Source organism: Aedes aegypti, chromosome 3, assembly GCF_002204515.2.
Source record: "Aedes aegypti strain LVP_AGWG chromosome 3, AaegL5.0 Primary Assembly, whole genome shotgun sequence".
NCBI lineage: Eukaryota > Metazoa > Arthropoda > Insecta > Diptera > Culicidae > Aedes > Aedes aegypti.
The window spans coordinates 204,429,296-204,444,228 of NC_035109.1; the positions used below are offsets into that span (position 1 = coordinate 204,429,296).

A 14,933-nucleotide genomic window follows, 5' to 3' on the forward strand; every position below is an offset into this window, starting at 1 on the left:
CGTTTGTTGCGGTGCGCGGTTTTCGATTTGTCGCGAATTATTTCGTCTGAATTTGTTTACATGCGTTCCGTGCGGTGCATGTTTTGAGCGGATTCTGTCTGTGATTTTTTATAACTTAATTTTTTGACTACCGTAGTAATTTGGTAGTGCGTGGTGCGACCGTTGGATTCAGGAAAATGGCATGCAAATATCCAGACAGGTGAGTTACGAATTCATTCCCCAGAAGTGTAGTCGAAAACTGAAGTGCGGATTCTCTTTTAGATGGCTTGATTACACCAATATCGGTGCCCAGGTCGAAGGGACGCAGTTCATTGCACTGAAAGTTCCACTGGGAAAGGTAAGTGATACTCAGTTAGTCTTTAATGGTAATAATTTGGGCTCAGCACTTTTAAACTACAATGTTTACATGTTTATTTTCAAATTACGTTCAGTGCATGGACCTTTCGTATTCATTAGACTGGTTCAAAATTGGTTGGGTATTGGGAATGGTCAAATGTATGTATATAATTTATTCATTTATCGTTTAATTTAAACGTTCTAAGGGGCGGTCCATTAATTACGTAAGACAAATTTCGGGGTTTTTCAACCCCCCCTCCCCCATGGTAAGATTTTTAGTATGAAAATCAAAAATAAATTGTATGGCGCGTAAGAAATCTCAGAACCCCCCTCCCCCCATAAACCCTTACGTAATTAATGGACAGCCCCTAAAAGCCATTGGTAATAGCGTGCATGGCTGGTAGCAAGTCTGTTTTTATATGCTAGGTCTATATTTTAAAACAAGTCTATTTTAATGGAAGGTCTCGAAAGCCTCTTTTTTATCCAAAATGGTTTCTAAAGTAACTATGTTCATCATCCTCGCAGTGGATCATCCTGATTGGAAATACCTAACCAGAAAATTTCCGCAGGGATTAATCTGATAATTTTCTAAAATGCTTTTTCACGTTTTGTTTCAGAAATGTGACCACCAATTCCAGTTTTCCTCCGATTTCCCCAGTAGTTACTTCAGAAGATCTTCTAAACATTCTTAAAGGAGTTCTTCCAAGAAAATCCCCAAGGGCATGTTCCAGAGTTTTTAGAAAAAAAATCTTTTCTTTTTAAAGAAACCCCAATGAGAATTCCTCAAGTAGTTTCTGTGCTATTTCTTACGGAAATCCTCTAGAGTCTAGAGTCTAGACATTGTCCACCATAGTACGGGATTCTCACTGATTTTAACGAAAATGAATTCTTTATTCACAACCATTTTCAAAGAAAAATCTCTACATTTTTCAAGAGATTTTTAGACGAAGTTCTCAAGAACTTGCTTCAGGAATTCCAACGTAACTGCTTCCAGTAATTGTCAAAGCAATTACTCTGATAATTTTCACAGATACTAATCCAGGTTTTCATCCAGAGATTTTTTTCATCAATTCCTGCAGATCTTCCAAAGATTCCTACAAGAGTTCTTCGAAGAGTTTTTTCGTTAGAGGATTGTTTTCAAGAAACACTACAAGAATTCGCTATTTTTCAGTTATTTGTCACTGAGTTGTTTTTTTCGCTGTTGGCAAAGGAGAACTACCTAACGATAGCTATATGTCAGTTTACCCAAATTTTAGTGATCCCACGGAAGAGCCGAATTGCGGCGAAAGAAGTCAAAGTTTGGTTGATTTGCGGTTCCGTGTATGTTGTGAAGAATACACAGCATACAAATATTACAGATGTATATCTAATTGTTCCTAGAACAAAAGAGGCTCTTTCCGACGTCTTCAGCAGAACGCAAACTCGAGTTTGTGCTGCGTGTAAAGCTTTAAGCTAGAAGTTTTATTCCAAATTAGATAGGGTTTTTTAAGATGTAAACCTAACTTACAAATTTCGGTGAGCCTTTTCTCAGGAAACTCTACTTTTCTTCCTGCCGTAGATTCCGTCTACGTATATCTGTGATATTAATTTTAAGGTTAGTTTTAGTTCTGATTGTACAAATGGAACTTACTTCTGTGATAATAACTCTGTGATTCGAATTTTTAGGGATAAATTTAGCTTTACAAATTTAGGAATAAGTTCAACTGTAAATAGATTTTAGAAAAGGTTAATTCATGAGTTTAACTAAACCAATTTCACATCACGCACTTGCATGTACTTCTACCACGTTCCACATCACAAATTGATAATGATCATTCTTTCGTCTCTGGCCTTTGTCTACGGGTGAGAGACTATTCAGTTGTGGTTACACGACGGAGCAGTGCTGGCAGCAACACTAATTTAGCGAAGTTATTAGCGAAAGAGAGGATCGATGAAGACTGGATAAACATTTGAAAAGAGCCCAAGATTTGTTGTTGTTGTTGTTGTTTAAGAGGGACTTTAACCCGAAGGTTATTCGTCCCTAAGGGCCCAAGAGATCTTGAGCTTTTTTTTCAGAAACGTTGCCCTTCTTAGCCCGCCCACGCAAACTAACACCACTATCAGAAAGATTGGTGTTAGCTCTTCCTGATAGGGGTATTGGTGGGTGTTGAAAACAGTAACTAGGGACACCGATCTTCTAGCAAGGTATTGAAAAGACACAGTTGTTTCATTTGGCCTATGCAGTAAAGCTAGAATTAATTAAACATTTAGTACACATTTAATATATTGTATACTCACAACTTCGGTGCCTTACATCCGTGCTGTTGCTTGTTTTGATTTACTTTGACAGCACGGGTGCAAAACAGAACTGAAGAACACAACATAAATAGTCCGACAAAGTACAGGCAGGTCCGTCACACTCGGGCTCAGATTGAGTACCACTTCTAGTACTGCATTTGGTCCCTCTGTAGTACAAAAGGTACCCAAGTTTGACAGATCGCACTACACTTTTCACGGCATTCTAGATTACCTTATGAGCCATAAAATTTTGGGCAACTGCAAGGGACATGGAGGTCTTTAATTTGTCTTTGGTACAGGGGTTCACAAAACATTTCTCACGTAACAGTGAGCGTCATCGAATTGAATTGGGCTCAACAGCGTCTTGTAAAGCCAATGTTTACCAATGTCGATGTGCCCTTTTGAAATGTTTGTCCAGAGAAAGCACTATTATCAGTTAGGCCCTTTTGAAGTAACAGCACAGAATTGCATATTACGAATGTTGCAATGGGAATTATAACGTATTTTTTGTTTTAGGGTGCCGGTGCCATTAGTGGACTACCTAAGCTTTAAAAAATCATAATAAAATAACGAAAAGCCTTAACACAGATCTTATGACGTCAACAGAAAGATTTCAACCTCTACTATATGGGAAAAATATAAAAAGAGTGATAAAACTAATTTTTCACGATAAAATCGCTTGAGCCACTATTGGTACACGTGTTCCAGTAGTTGCGCTAGTGCTCCAGTAGTAGACGTTCAAGAATGATACAAGGAATTTGAAACAAAATGGTAATTTTTTACATAGGTTTTACATTTTTCCCTCGAAACAGCAACTAATATCTTTCGAATGAAGCATAAAGATCATCTCTGGGACTTTTCTTCATTTTTATACATCCATATTAAAAACTGCTTCCATCCGTTGATCCACTACTGGAACACGACGGCGACTATTGGTGCAAGGGAGCAAATGTTTTGCGTTAACTTAATTATTTATAGGACTTTTCGATAGAATAAAAAGCTGAAATTTGGCAAATCGACTAAACTAGAGGCGATCTATCCACCAAAAATAACACATGTCGTTTTTATCGAAAAATGTACGTTTTATTCCATAGTCCAATCTACTGGTACATTACAACCATTGGTACCGGCACCCTATTTGTTAGAAATCTTCGACTGTGTAGTGCACCAAGTGCACCTTAGGAAGAGACGCCACTGATGATACTAAACGCGAGAAAAGAACTGAAATTAAATTCAAACTTACGCCTGATTTCCTGCTAAAAAAGAATCGCTAAAGGAATTTCTAGCCATTTCCTTGCAGAAATTTTCTGCAGTGACTCCCGTTTGAACTGACACTTTTTTTGTTGCTATCATTCCAAACATTACATTAATTCTTATATCTAGGTGTTCTGTGTTAGATATCATCCTAATTTGTTAAAACAAATTTAAGATTTTATTAACAACATATTACATTTGATTTGCCGTAGCAGTTCAGTTTACAGGTGAGTTGATTTCACCTGCTAACACGTTTTCAATTTACTAAACCTAAATATATAACGCATTAATCGTGGCAATAGAAGATTTAAAGATTTTCGCCTGAAATTATTTTTTTTGACATTTGTTCCAATGTTTCAACATTGGATATTAACTCATTAGTACTATACCAGGGAGGAACCTTCAGAATCATTTTCAAAATTTTATTTTGAATTCTCTGCAGAGCTTTTTTCCTGGTATTACAACAGCTAGTCCATATTGGTACTGTATACAACATGGCTGGCCTGAAAATTAGTTTGAATGTCAAAAGCTTGTTCTTGAGACAAAGTTTTGATTTTATATATATGTTACATTTGGCTTGAATGCCCTTAATGTGATTTTTGAAAGTTAAATTCTTATCTAGCATGAGCCCTAGATACTTAACTTCATCTGACCAATTTATTGGAATTCCTCTCATCGTGACAACATGTCTACTTGAAGGTTTCAAATAAAGAGCTTTTGGTTTATGTGGGAATATTATTAGTTGAGTTTTACAGGAAGTCTTTCTGATCTGGAGTTCTGATAATTAACCTGAAGTGTACGATTTGACAGATAACTTTGGATTATGCTAACAATGCACGTTGGAAAATTAAAGTTTTTTTAATTTTACGATCAAGCCTTCATGCCAAACACTGTCGTCAATTAAAATTGTGCGCGTTTTCAAACTGCATAGCAAGTTTTTTTTAGTTTTTTCGCAACTAGTTAGTAATAATTGGTTTTCCTTTTTCAATGCCGTTCTTAGTTTATTTTCAAAATTTTAGATAATTTCCAAAAAAGCTTAGAGCCAGGGTCCAATTGAGAAATTTTATTTACAAAATTTTTATTTCTTAATTGTGAAAATCGTTTTCAATTTCTTTCCGCATATCCTACCATATAATTTACATAGCTGGATCGCGAGTCCGTTGAAATTGCCTTCTCCTCACGTTTTTAAGACAGATCAAGAGTTGAGGATCATCGTCTATAATCACGGATTCAAATTTTGGTATTGCAATGCTTCTGACTTCAACAATGGAATTTGTTAAAGTTTCAAGAGCAATGTCAATATCAAGTTTTGTTTGTAAAGAAATGTTAACTTCAAGATTAGAGTTAATATATGTTCCATATATATTCAAGTCGGCTCGAAAATAATTGAAAGTGGAACTGATAGGATTGAAAATCGCTTCATGGGATATTTAAAACGTAACAGGGACATGATCAGACTCATAATCAGCATGAGTAACTAATTGGCTACAAAGATGACTAGAGTCGGTTAAGACCAAATCAATCGTAGATGGACTTCTAGAATAGGAAAAACACGTAGGGCTATCAGGGTATTGAATTGAGAAATATCCGGAAGAGCACTCATCAAATAAAATTCTGCCGTTGGAATTACTTAGAGAATTATTCCATGACCGATGTTTGGCATTAAAGTCACCAATGACAAAAAAATTTGACTTATTGCGAGTCAATTTTCGCAAGTCAGTTTGGAGCAAATTAACTTGCTGTCCAGAGCATTGAAAAGGCAAATAGGCAGCTATAAAAACTTTAGTTTCAAATGACGAAAACAGTTGATGTTTTATACGCCTGTGAATGATGATTGCAACTCCCCCACATGCCCCATCAAGTCGATCATTACGATAAACGAAAAAGTTAGGATCTTTTTTTAAGGCGATCGTCTAATGGGTTTGAGCGATTTGAAATTTGTATGGGAGCGAAGGCGTTATGCTGACTTTAGACCATTGGGCTGCTTAAACCTGGCCGAATTTGGTCATATAAAACCTTTCACGCTACGAGCGATCATGTTTCCTTCAAATCGTGGAAAAAACTTTTCCAGAATTTTCCCTCGTTTTTCCAGCTTACTTCGGCGAAACAAGCAAAGTCGGGAAAATTTTTCCACCAATTAGGTATTTACGTGATTTTCAGGAAATTTAAAGCGGTGACATATACTTTTTTTTACTCAGAAAGGTTTAAATGATCTCAAACATTGTCACTGAGGCATTTCCCGGAAAATCAGTTCTCGATTTTCCCGGAAAATTTGATACCTTAGTACCGTGGAAATGTGCCTAAATATGGAACGACTGGGCTGGATATGAATTTACAAAATATTTTCAATTACTAAATAAAGGGTAACTAACTGGATTCAGGTGATAAATTGAAAATATGAACGTTTTTCCCAAGGGTTTTCCCCAATTTTCCACAAACTGGTTCAAAAAATTGAACGCGTAACGCGTGCGTATACGGATCAGTGTACTGAAATAAATGATTTTTTCACCCTCTCATTCAAAGCTTATAAACCAAAAATATACCCATATTTTTGTATATCCTGCACCCTCATATTCCCCTGCAGGTCATAGGCATAGTCGGGGGCCCTAATTTGAGCATTTTTGAACCAAATTTTTGAAAAATTTGGCGTTACCCCACTTAGCAGCGACATATTTTTCCAGCCAGCTGCCGTGCGGATAGAGAAACGTCATTTGAGAAGTAACGCTGCCACACACGCCTGAAATAGGCAGGGCCGAATCATGTAGAATGCAGGATGCTATCGTCAGATCATCACCAAATTAGATGGCGCACAACCAAATCGCGACGCGGCTCGACTCTTAGCAATATAGAATCATGTTTGAAACATTACGCATCTATCAGATAATCTTTGAATACGCAGCGCGCTGTTATTAGTAGATTAGTCGCGGTACAAGGGACTGAAAACAATATATTTTCATATGAAATGCCTGTCTTGTTTATGTAACATTGAATAGTCCAATTTAGAGTCGTTTCGAATCTGAAGATCGCTCATTTTATGAATAAAAATTTGACAAGAATCAGTCGCGTAGCGCGTGAAAGTAACAGCAATATTAGCAACGTTGAAGTTTTGTCAAATCAATGCTTGATATAAACTTTGTTCAATACAATAATGTTTTGTTTGCTTGCATGATGTTGAGTAAACATAAACATCACTGTTATTCCAAAATAATATGCACCTATGTGTCGACAAATATCAGAGAACCACGTTTATTTATCTGGGAAAACAGCTACCAATTTTTCCCTGTATCTTTCATCAGATGTTTTTTTTTGACAAAAAAAAAAATGTTATAAAAATTCGTATTCCTAAATCTTGAATATTTATAAGAAAGATTTAAGTAATTAATTATTTATAAGATAGATAATTGAGAAGAATGATCTGAGAAACAAGTACAACATATTCCAACATTCGTTCGCTAGATTAATTTTTTGACCAAGAAAAATTATTTAAAAAAAATTCGGGTCGAATAAGGAGGTCATAGGCTAAGAAAATAGAAACGTATTTTTCCGATATTCGATCTAAGGCATCTTAGTCTGTTTCAATATTAAAAAATTGAATAATATTCCCAGGGCTTATGAGATTTCATCAATTTGGGGTGTAGCGCAGTATTATCTTCAGCGAAGTTTCAGCACTCAGTACGATTAACATTGAGGGGATGAGGATCATCCTTTTAGTTGAGAACTAACTAGTCCAGCAGAGGCGCTTTTTCCTATATGCCCTATATGAACCAGGTGGCGCTAGTGAGCACTGAATTTTTGTTTTGCGGATAGCTCAATGGTCTGACCACTTAGAAAGATGGCGTCTTCGGCAAAGTTGTTCAGTAGTACAAGGGCTAACATCATTTGAGCCAAGAGTTTCAATATTTTCTCACTAGGAGGCATTAGTGGGCATTGAATTTTTGTTTTGCAATTAGCTCAGTGGCCGGACCACTTAGAAAGATGGTTAGTGCTCACTAGCGCCACCTGGTGATAAAATATCGAATCTCTTGACTCAAATAATGTTAGCCCATTAGGCCAGTAGCCTGACCGCTTAGAGAGATTGCGTCTTCGGCCCTGACCATTTAGAAAGATGGCGCCTTCAACAAAGTTGTTCAGTAGCACAAGGCCTATCATTATTGGAGCTAAGATATTCGATATTTTCTCACCAGGTGTCACTAGTGGGCATTGAATTTTTGTTTTGCGGATAGCTCAGTGGCCTGACCACTTAGAAAGATGGTTTTTTCGACATAGTTGTTCAGTAGTACAAGGGCTAACATCATTTGAGCCAAGAGATTCAATATTTTCTCACCAGGTGGCGCTAGTGAGCACTGAATTTTTGTTTTGCGGATAGCCCAATAGCCTGTCCTCTTAGAAAGACAGCGTCTTCGACAAAGTTGTTCTGTAGCACAAGGGCTATCATTATTTGAGTCAAAAGATTCGATATTTTCTCACCAGGTGCCACTGGTGGTCATTGAATTTTTGTTTTGCGAATAGCTCAGTGGCCTGACCACTTAGAAAAATGGCGTCTTCAACAAAGTTGTTCAGTAGTATAAGGGCTAACATTATTAGAGCCAAGAAATTCAATATTTGCTCACCAGGTGGCACTAGTGGGCATTAAATTTTTGTTTTGCGAATAGCTCAGTGGCCTGACCACTTAGGAAAATGGCGTCTTCAACAAAGTTGTTGAGTAGCACAAGGGCTATCATTATTTGAGTCAAGAGATTCGATATTTTCTCACCAGGTGGCGCTAGTGAGCACTGAATTTTTGTTTTGCGGATAGCCCAGTAGCCTGACCTCTTAGAAAGACAGCGTCTTCGACAAAGTTGTTCTGTAGCACAAGGCCTATTATTATTTGAGCTAAGATATTCGATATTTTCTCACCAGGTGTCACTAGTGGGCATTGAATTTTTGTTTTGCGAATAGCTCAGTGACCTGACCACTTAGAAAAATGGCGTCTTCAACAAAGTTGTTCAGTAGTATAAGGGCTAACATTATTAGAGCCAAGAAATTCAATATTTGCTCACCAGGTGGCACTAGTGGGCATTAAATTTTTGTTTTGCGAATAGCTCAGTGGCCTGACCACTTAGGAAAATGGCGTCTTCAACAAAGTTGTTCAGTAGCACAAGGGCTATCATTATTTGAGTCAAGAGATTCGATATTTTCTCACCAGGTGGCACTAGTGAGCACTGAATTTTTGTTTTGCGGATAGCCCAGAAGCCTGACCTCTTAGAAAGACAGCGTCTTCGACAAATTTGTTCTGTAGCACAAGGCCTATTATTATTTGAGCTAAGATATTCGATATTTTCTCACCAGGTGTCACTAGTGGGCATTGAATTTTTGTTTTGCGAATAGCTCAGTGACCTGACCACTTAGAAAAATGGCGTCTTCGACAAAGTTGTTCAGTAGTATAAGGGCTAACATTATTAGAGCCAAGAAATTCAATATTTACTCACCAGGTGGCACTAGTGGGTATTGAATTTTTGTTTTGCGAATAGCTCAGTGGCCTGACCACTTAGAAAGCTTGCGTCTTCGGCAAAGTTGTTCAGTAGTATAAGGGCTAACATTATTAGAGCCAAGAAATTCAATATTTTCTCACCAGGTGCCACTAGTGGGCATTGAATTTTTGTTTTGCGAATAGCTCAGTGGCCTGACCACTTAGAAAGATGGCGTCTTCGGCAAAGTTGTTCAGTAGCACAAAGGCTATCATTATTTTAGTCAAGAGATTCGATATTTTCTCACCAGGTGACGCTAGTGAACATTGAATTTTTGTTTTGCGGATAGCCCAGTAGCCTGACCTCTTAGAAAGATTGCGTCTTCGTCAAAGTTGTTCAGTAGTACAAGGGCTTACATCATTTGAGCCAAGAGATTCAATATTTTCTCACCAGGTGGCACTAGTGGGCATTGAATTTCTGTTTTGCGAATGGCTCAGTGGCCTGACCACTTTGAAAAATGGCGTCTTCAACAAAGTTGTTCAGTAGCACAAAGGCTATCATTATTTGAGTCAAGAGATTAGATATTTTCTCACCAGGTGGCACTAGTGGGCATTGAATTTTTGTTTTGCGGATAACTCAGTGGCCTGACCACTTGGAAAGATGGCGTCGTCGTAAAAGTTATTCGGTAGCTCAAGGGCTAAAATTATTTCTCGCATAATTTATGATCTCGCCTTAAAAGGCATTGGTAACCATGTGTGTAGTTCGTTGTTTCTGAGCATTTGAATGGAGTTACACGTTATTTACCAACGCTATGGTGAAGAAAGAATCATTCTCTATCTGCCAGTTGTGTTGGTTTGGATGTTTGTTCATTCATTTGCTCAGAAATAATGAGCTACACACGTAGTTACCAATGGGTTTTAGGGCGTTATCTCAGATTATGCGAGATTTGAGCCAAAAGATTCGAGATTTTGGTGTTAGTTAGCGTGTAATTTTGGTTTTGCAGATAACTCAGTAGCTCGACCGCCTCGAAAAATGGCGTCTTCGGCAATGTTGTTAAATGGCACAAGGGCTAATATTATTTGAGCCAAGAGATTCGAGATTCTGCCACTGTACTTAACTCATTACGCGTGGTAAAGATGAATACATTATGGGTGAAATCATGAGAAAAATCACGTCCTCGTCTGGAATTCGAACTCAGGACTCTTGTATGCTAGACGAGTGCTTTACCAACTAAGCTACCTAGCCACTTGGTGACTCAATAACTCACATAATTGCAAGTTTTGAATTCAAGACCCCGGATTACCGAACATCTCAATATACAGTCGACTCTCCATAGCCCGATTTTCAAGGGATAATCGACTTATAGAATTTTGGAGTTATAGAATATACCGACACCAAAAATTCCAAAATCGAAGGAACAAATTTCTGTACTTCAAATACATATATGACCACCTCTGTAAGAAAGTAATATTATTTTGTTGATAGTATTTAAAAAAATATATATGAAAACTTTTGCGTAATGCTCGACGAATTACGTTAGTTCTACCAACAATATTTTTTTTTGTTTTAATGTTTTTCAACTTTTAAACAACATGCAAGTATTTAGTCCCTCCAAATAATAATTGGTTCAAGTTTCCCCGAATACGAAGAATTTTAGAATAAATATCGAGTTATAGAAAGAAATTTACCTCTCACGTGATATCGACTATTGGAGATATCGACTTATAAAAAGCAATGTTTGAAAATTTTTATAGAAAATCAATTTTTGGAGTATATTCATGTATAGAATATCGAGTCGTCGACTGTTTGCGTCAATATATATTAGAGTGTACTGTAACTCTGTAGCAGACTGAACCAATTGATACGATTCAATTTATCTGAAAGATCATATATATCATCGATTGAAATATGATTAACTTTATAAACATACAATGATGGCTATACGATTTCCTAATGCATCGTAAATAAAATTCAAACGAACATTGTATGCATCAGTTATCAATTTTCATCTGACTGTGTTTTCATCAGGCATTACAAAATCAGATAGACGCTATAATAAATAAAATAATTAAAAAAAAAAAAAATATCGATGATAATCAAGTCAATGAAGTGCGAATCGTCTGAACAACAATCATCTCATTTCGTGACGCCTGTATTGCACTTTTCCGGAATGTGAAGTAATTACTCGTTCATTTCAAAACATAATAGTGATGTAAACTTTATGTTCTCATTTTAGATTGTAGCAGAACACTTTACAAAGAAGTGATCTGTTTGTCGTAGTAAATGCTAAACGCCCAGAGGACATATGCTTCATGGCCGAAGCGACAGTTGATAATGTGCATAAATGTACCCAGATAAATAAGGCGATTAAAACAATAAAAAATGATTGTCCTTATTTCAGCCGGATCCATAATATGATTCAGATATAAGTTATCTGATACAAATATTGAGCGTTCTTTATGATATTAATATGAATGTTGAGTGTAAAGCAATATGGAAAAAAGCTATATATTTTTGATAATGATTTAAATCTGACGACTTCTCAGAGTGTAGTCATGTCGTCACTTGAATGCGAACAATACGTACAGTTGTTGTGAAAGCGATGTAGCTATGATAGGCAAACAGTTTTAACACCAAATAAATTGCTCTCACTCTGCGCGCGTGTGCAGTTTACATGAGATGGATGAATATGGGTTATGAAAAGGGTCTGCGTGATCTGTGGGGATTTGAATTCGAAAAATGTAACCTTTTAAATTATTGGGTCACAAAGTGGCTCGGTAGCTTAGGTGGTAGAGCGCTTGTCTAAAAAACCCAGGACTCTCTGTTCAAATCCCAGCAGAGAACGTGGATTTTTCTCATAATTTCACCCATAATTTATTCTTCTTTGCAACGCGTGATGATTTAATTAATTTAATAACCATTCGGATGAGACTACCGAACATCTCAATATATGTCAATATATATATATATATATGACATGCTCACTAGCGCCGCCTGGTGGCAAAATCTTGAAAATATTGACTAAAATAATGTAAGCCCTTGTACTACTGAACAACTTTGCCGAATACGCCATATTTCTAAGTGGGCAGGCTACTGTGTTATCCGCAAAACAAAAATTCAATGCTCGCTACCCAGCCAACATTTTGGTTGTTATAATTTTTGCAATACATCATTCTATGAGAATCAATCCACTCTTATTACATGCATGAAGAGGCTATAAACATACCAAAATAGAGGCCAAATACCAACTTCGCACGATTTTTTTTATATTTTCTGCGACCAGATATAAAATGCTACAAAATTTGGATAAAAATAAATAAAAAGTTTTCTTGTCTGGAATACAGGACGTAGAGGAAAATGATATACAATTTGTGCTAATTATTATTCATTTTAATTTGGAACATTGTGTGATTCTGATTTTTGACGTAAAAACATGTGATTTTGAGCGCACATTCTTAAACGACACGTGGTTCACTGGGTAGCGCCACCTGGTGAGAAAAATTGAATCTCTTGACTCAAAACTTGTTAGCCCTTGTACTACTAAACAACTTTGCCGAAGAAGCCTGACTACTCAGATATCCGCAAAAAAAAATCATGCTCACTATCACCAAGGGTGACAAAATCTCAAATCTCTTGGCAAAATTCAAAACTTTTGGCTCAAATAATGATAGCCTTTGTGCTACTGAACAATTTTGTTGAAGGGGCCTTCTATCTAAAAGGTCAGACTACTGGGCTAACCACAAAGCAAAAATTCAATACTCACTAGTGCCACCTGGTGAGAAAATATCGAATCTCTTAGCTCAAACAATGTTAGCCCTTGTACTACTGAACAACTTTGCCGAAGAAACCATATTTCTAAGTGGTCAGGCCACTGAGCTATCCGCAAAACAAAAATTCAATACTTGTTTTAATTATGAATCGTGGTTTACGGCCAACCAGCCGAGTGGAAGTTTAACAACTACCGAAAAGCTAAACATTACATATAATTTGCAATTGGATTAGATGGACAAATTGATGTGAAGATTTGCGAAAAAGTTACACGTCTTCTCAGTGAGAATCGAACTCACGACTCCCCGATCTCTAGTTGGGGCGCGTTAACCACTACGCCATGAGAGGACTCATGAACGCAGAAGTTAACCTGAATTCGATTTCAGCTCAATAATCACGTGGTCCTCTTTCGCAAAGTGCACCTCTTTCGGAAGAATTAGATGCCCATCCAAACACAACGCTTTCTATATATATCCAATGCCTAGCCCGAGAGCGCATTGTTTTTTAGATATAGGAATAGCACACTACACTAGCCAGCAACTGCGCTGGCTGAGGTTTCTATTGTGTGGGCTTCCAATGGGTCGCGACGTTCTCAAACGACCGGTTACGGAACATGAGTCCGTTGCTCGATAAATACTTGTTTTAATTATGAATCGTGGTTTACGGCCAACCAGCCGAGTGGAAGTTTAACAACTACCGAAAAGCTAAACATTACATATAATTTGCAATTGGATTAGATGGACAAATTGATGTGAAGATTTGCGAAAAAGTTACACGTCTTCTCAGTGAGAATCGAACTCACGACTCCCCGATCTCTAGTTGGGGCGCGTTAACCACTACGCCATGAGAGGACTCATGAACGCAGAAGTTAACCTGAATTCGATTTCAGCTCAATAATCACGTGGTCCTCTTTCGCAAAGTGCACCTCTTTCGGAAGAATTAGATGCCCATCCAAACACAACGCTTTCTATATATATCCAATGCCTAGCCCGAGAGCGCATTGTTTTTTAGATATAGGAATAGCACACTACACTAGCCAGCAACTGCGCTGGCTGAGGTTTCTATTGTGTGGGCTTCCAATGGGTCGCGACGTTCTCAAACGACCGGTTACGGAACATGAGTCCGTTGCTCGATAAATACTTGTTTTAATTATGAATCGTGGTTTACGGCCAACCAAATCGCAAATCTTCACATCAATTTGTCCATCTAATCCAATTGCAAATTATATGTAATGTTTAGCTTTTCGGTAGTTGTTAAAAATTCAATGTTCACTAGCGCCACCTGGTGAGAAAATATCGAATCTTTTGACTCAAATAATGTAAGCCCTTCCCAAGTAACCATAAGCACTAATAATAAGCCCTTAATCAGCATCATAAATGCGTACATGCATTATAATAGCACCACAAATGCTTACACACCTTATAACAGCATTTCCGCTGCATAGAAACCCTATTACAGCATCATTAATGCTTCTAAGCCTGATGCATACGGGCATTAAATAAGCACTATATTGGCTCTATATTCGCATAAATGGCCTGTTTAAATGCCATCCAGTGTTTTGACAGATATACCACGTGCTTTGTGTTTACATATAGTGGTGAGAGGGAGTCAAACATAAGTCTTCTCACTACTACAATTGCAGGTTTTATGACGGGGAAAAGTGGTGGTTTAAATTGGTCACTTTTCTTTCCAATACTATTCATCTTATGTGGGCGAAGGAGCAAAGAAGCAGAACTTCAACAACTCAACAATACAGGTGTCGCAGGTTCGAGACGCAAAATGAGGAATTTCATCATCATAAAACAAGGATCAATATGTGGCAATTTCAAGTCCTCAAAAGGATGAAAACCA

General features: G+C 37.3%; 1 protein-coding gene across 1 annotated transcript in view; it reads left to right on the forward strand.

The window, feature by feature from the left end:
• Window positions 1-14,933, forward strand: part of LOC5564796 (RNA/RNP complex-1-interacting phosphatase) — a 147,563-nt gene continuing 132,630 nt past the window's right edge. Inside the window, exons 1-2 of the mRNA XM_021850340.1 lie at window positions 1-199; window positions 262-337. Of these exons, the coding sequence (XP_021706032.1) occupies window positions 177-199; window positions 262-337 (99 nt within the window). The 5' untranslated portion in view covers window positions 1-176. The remainder of the gene's footprint in view (window positions 200-261; window positions 338-14,933) is intronic.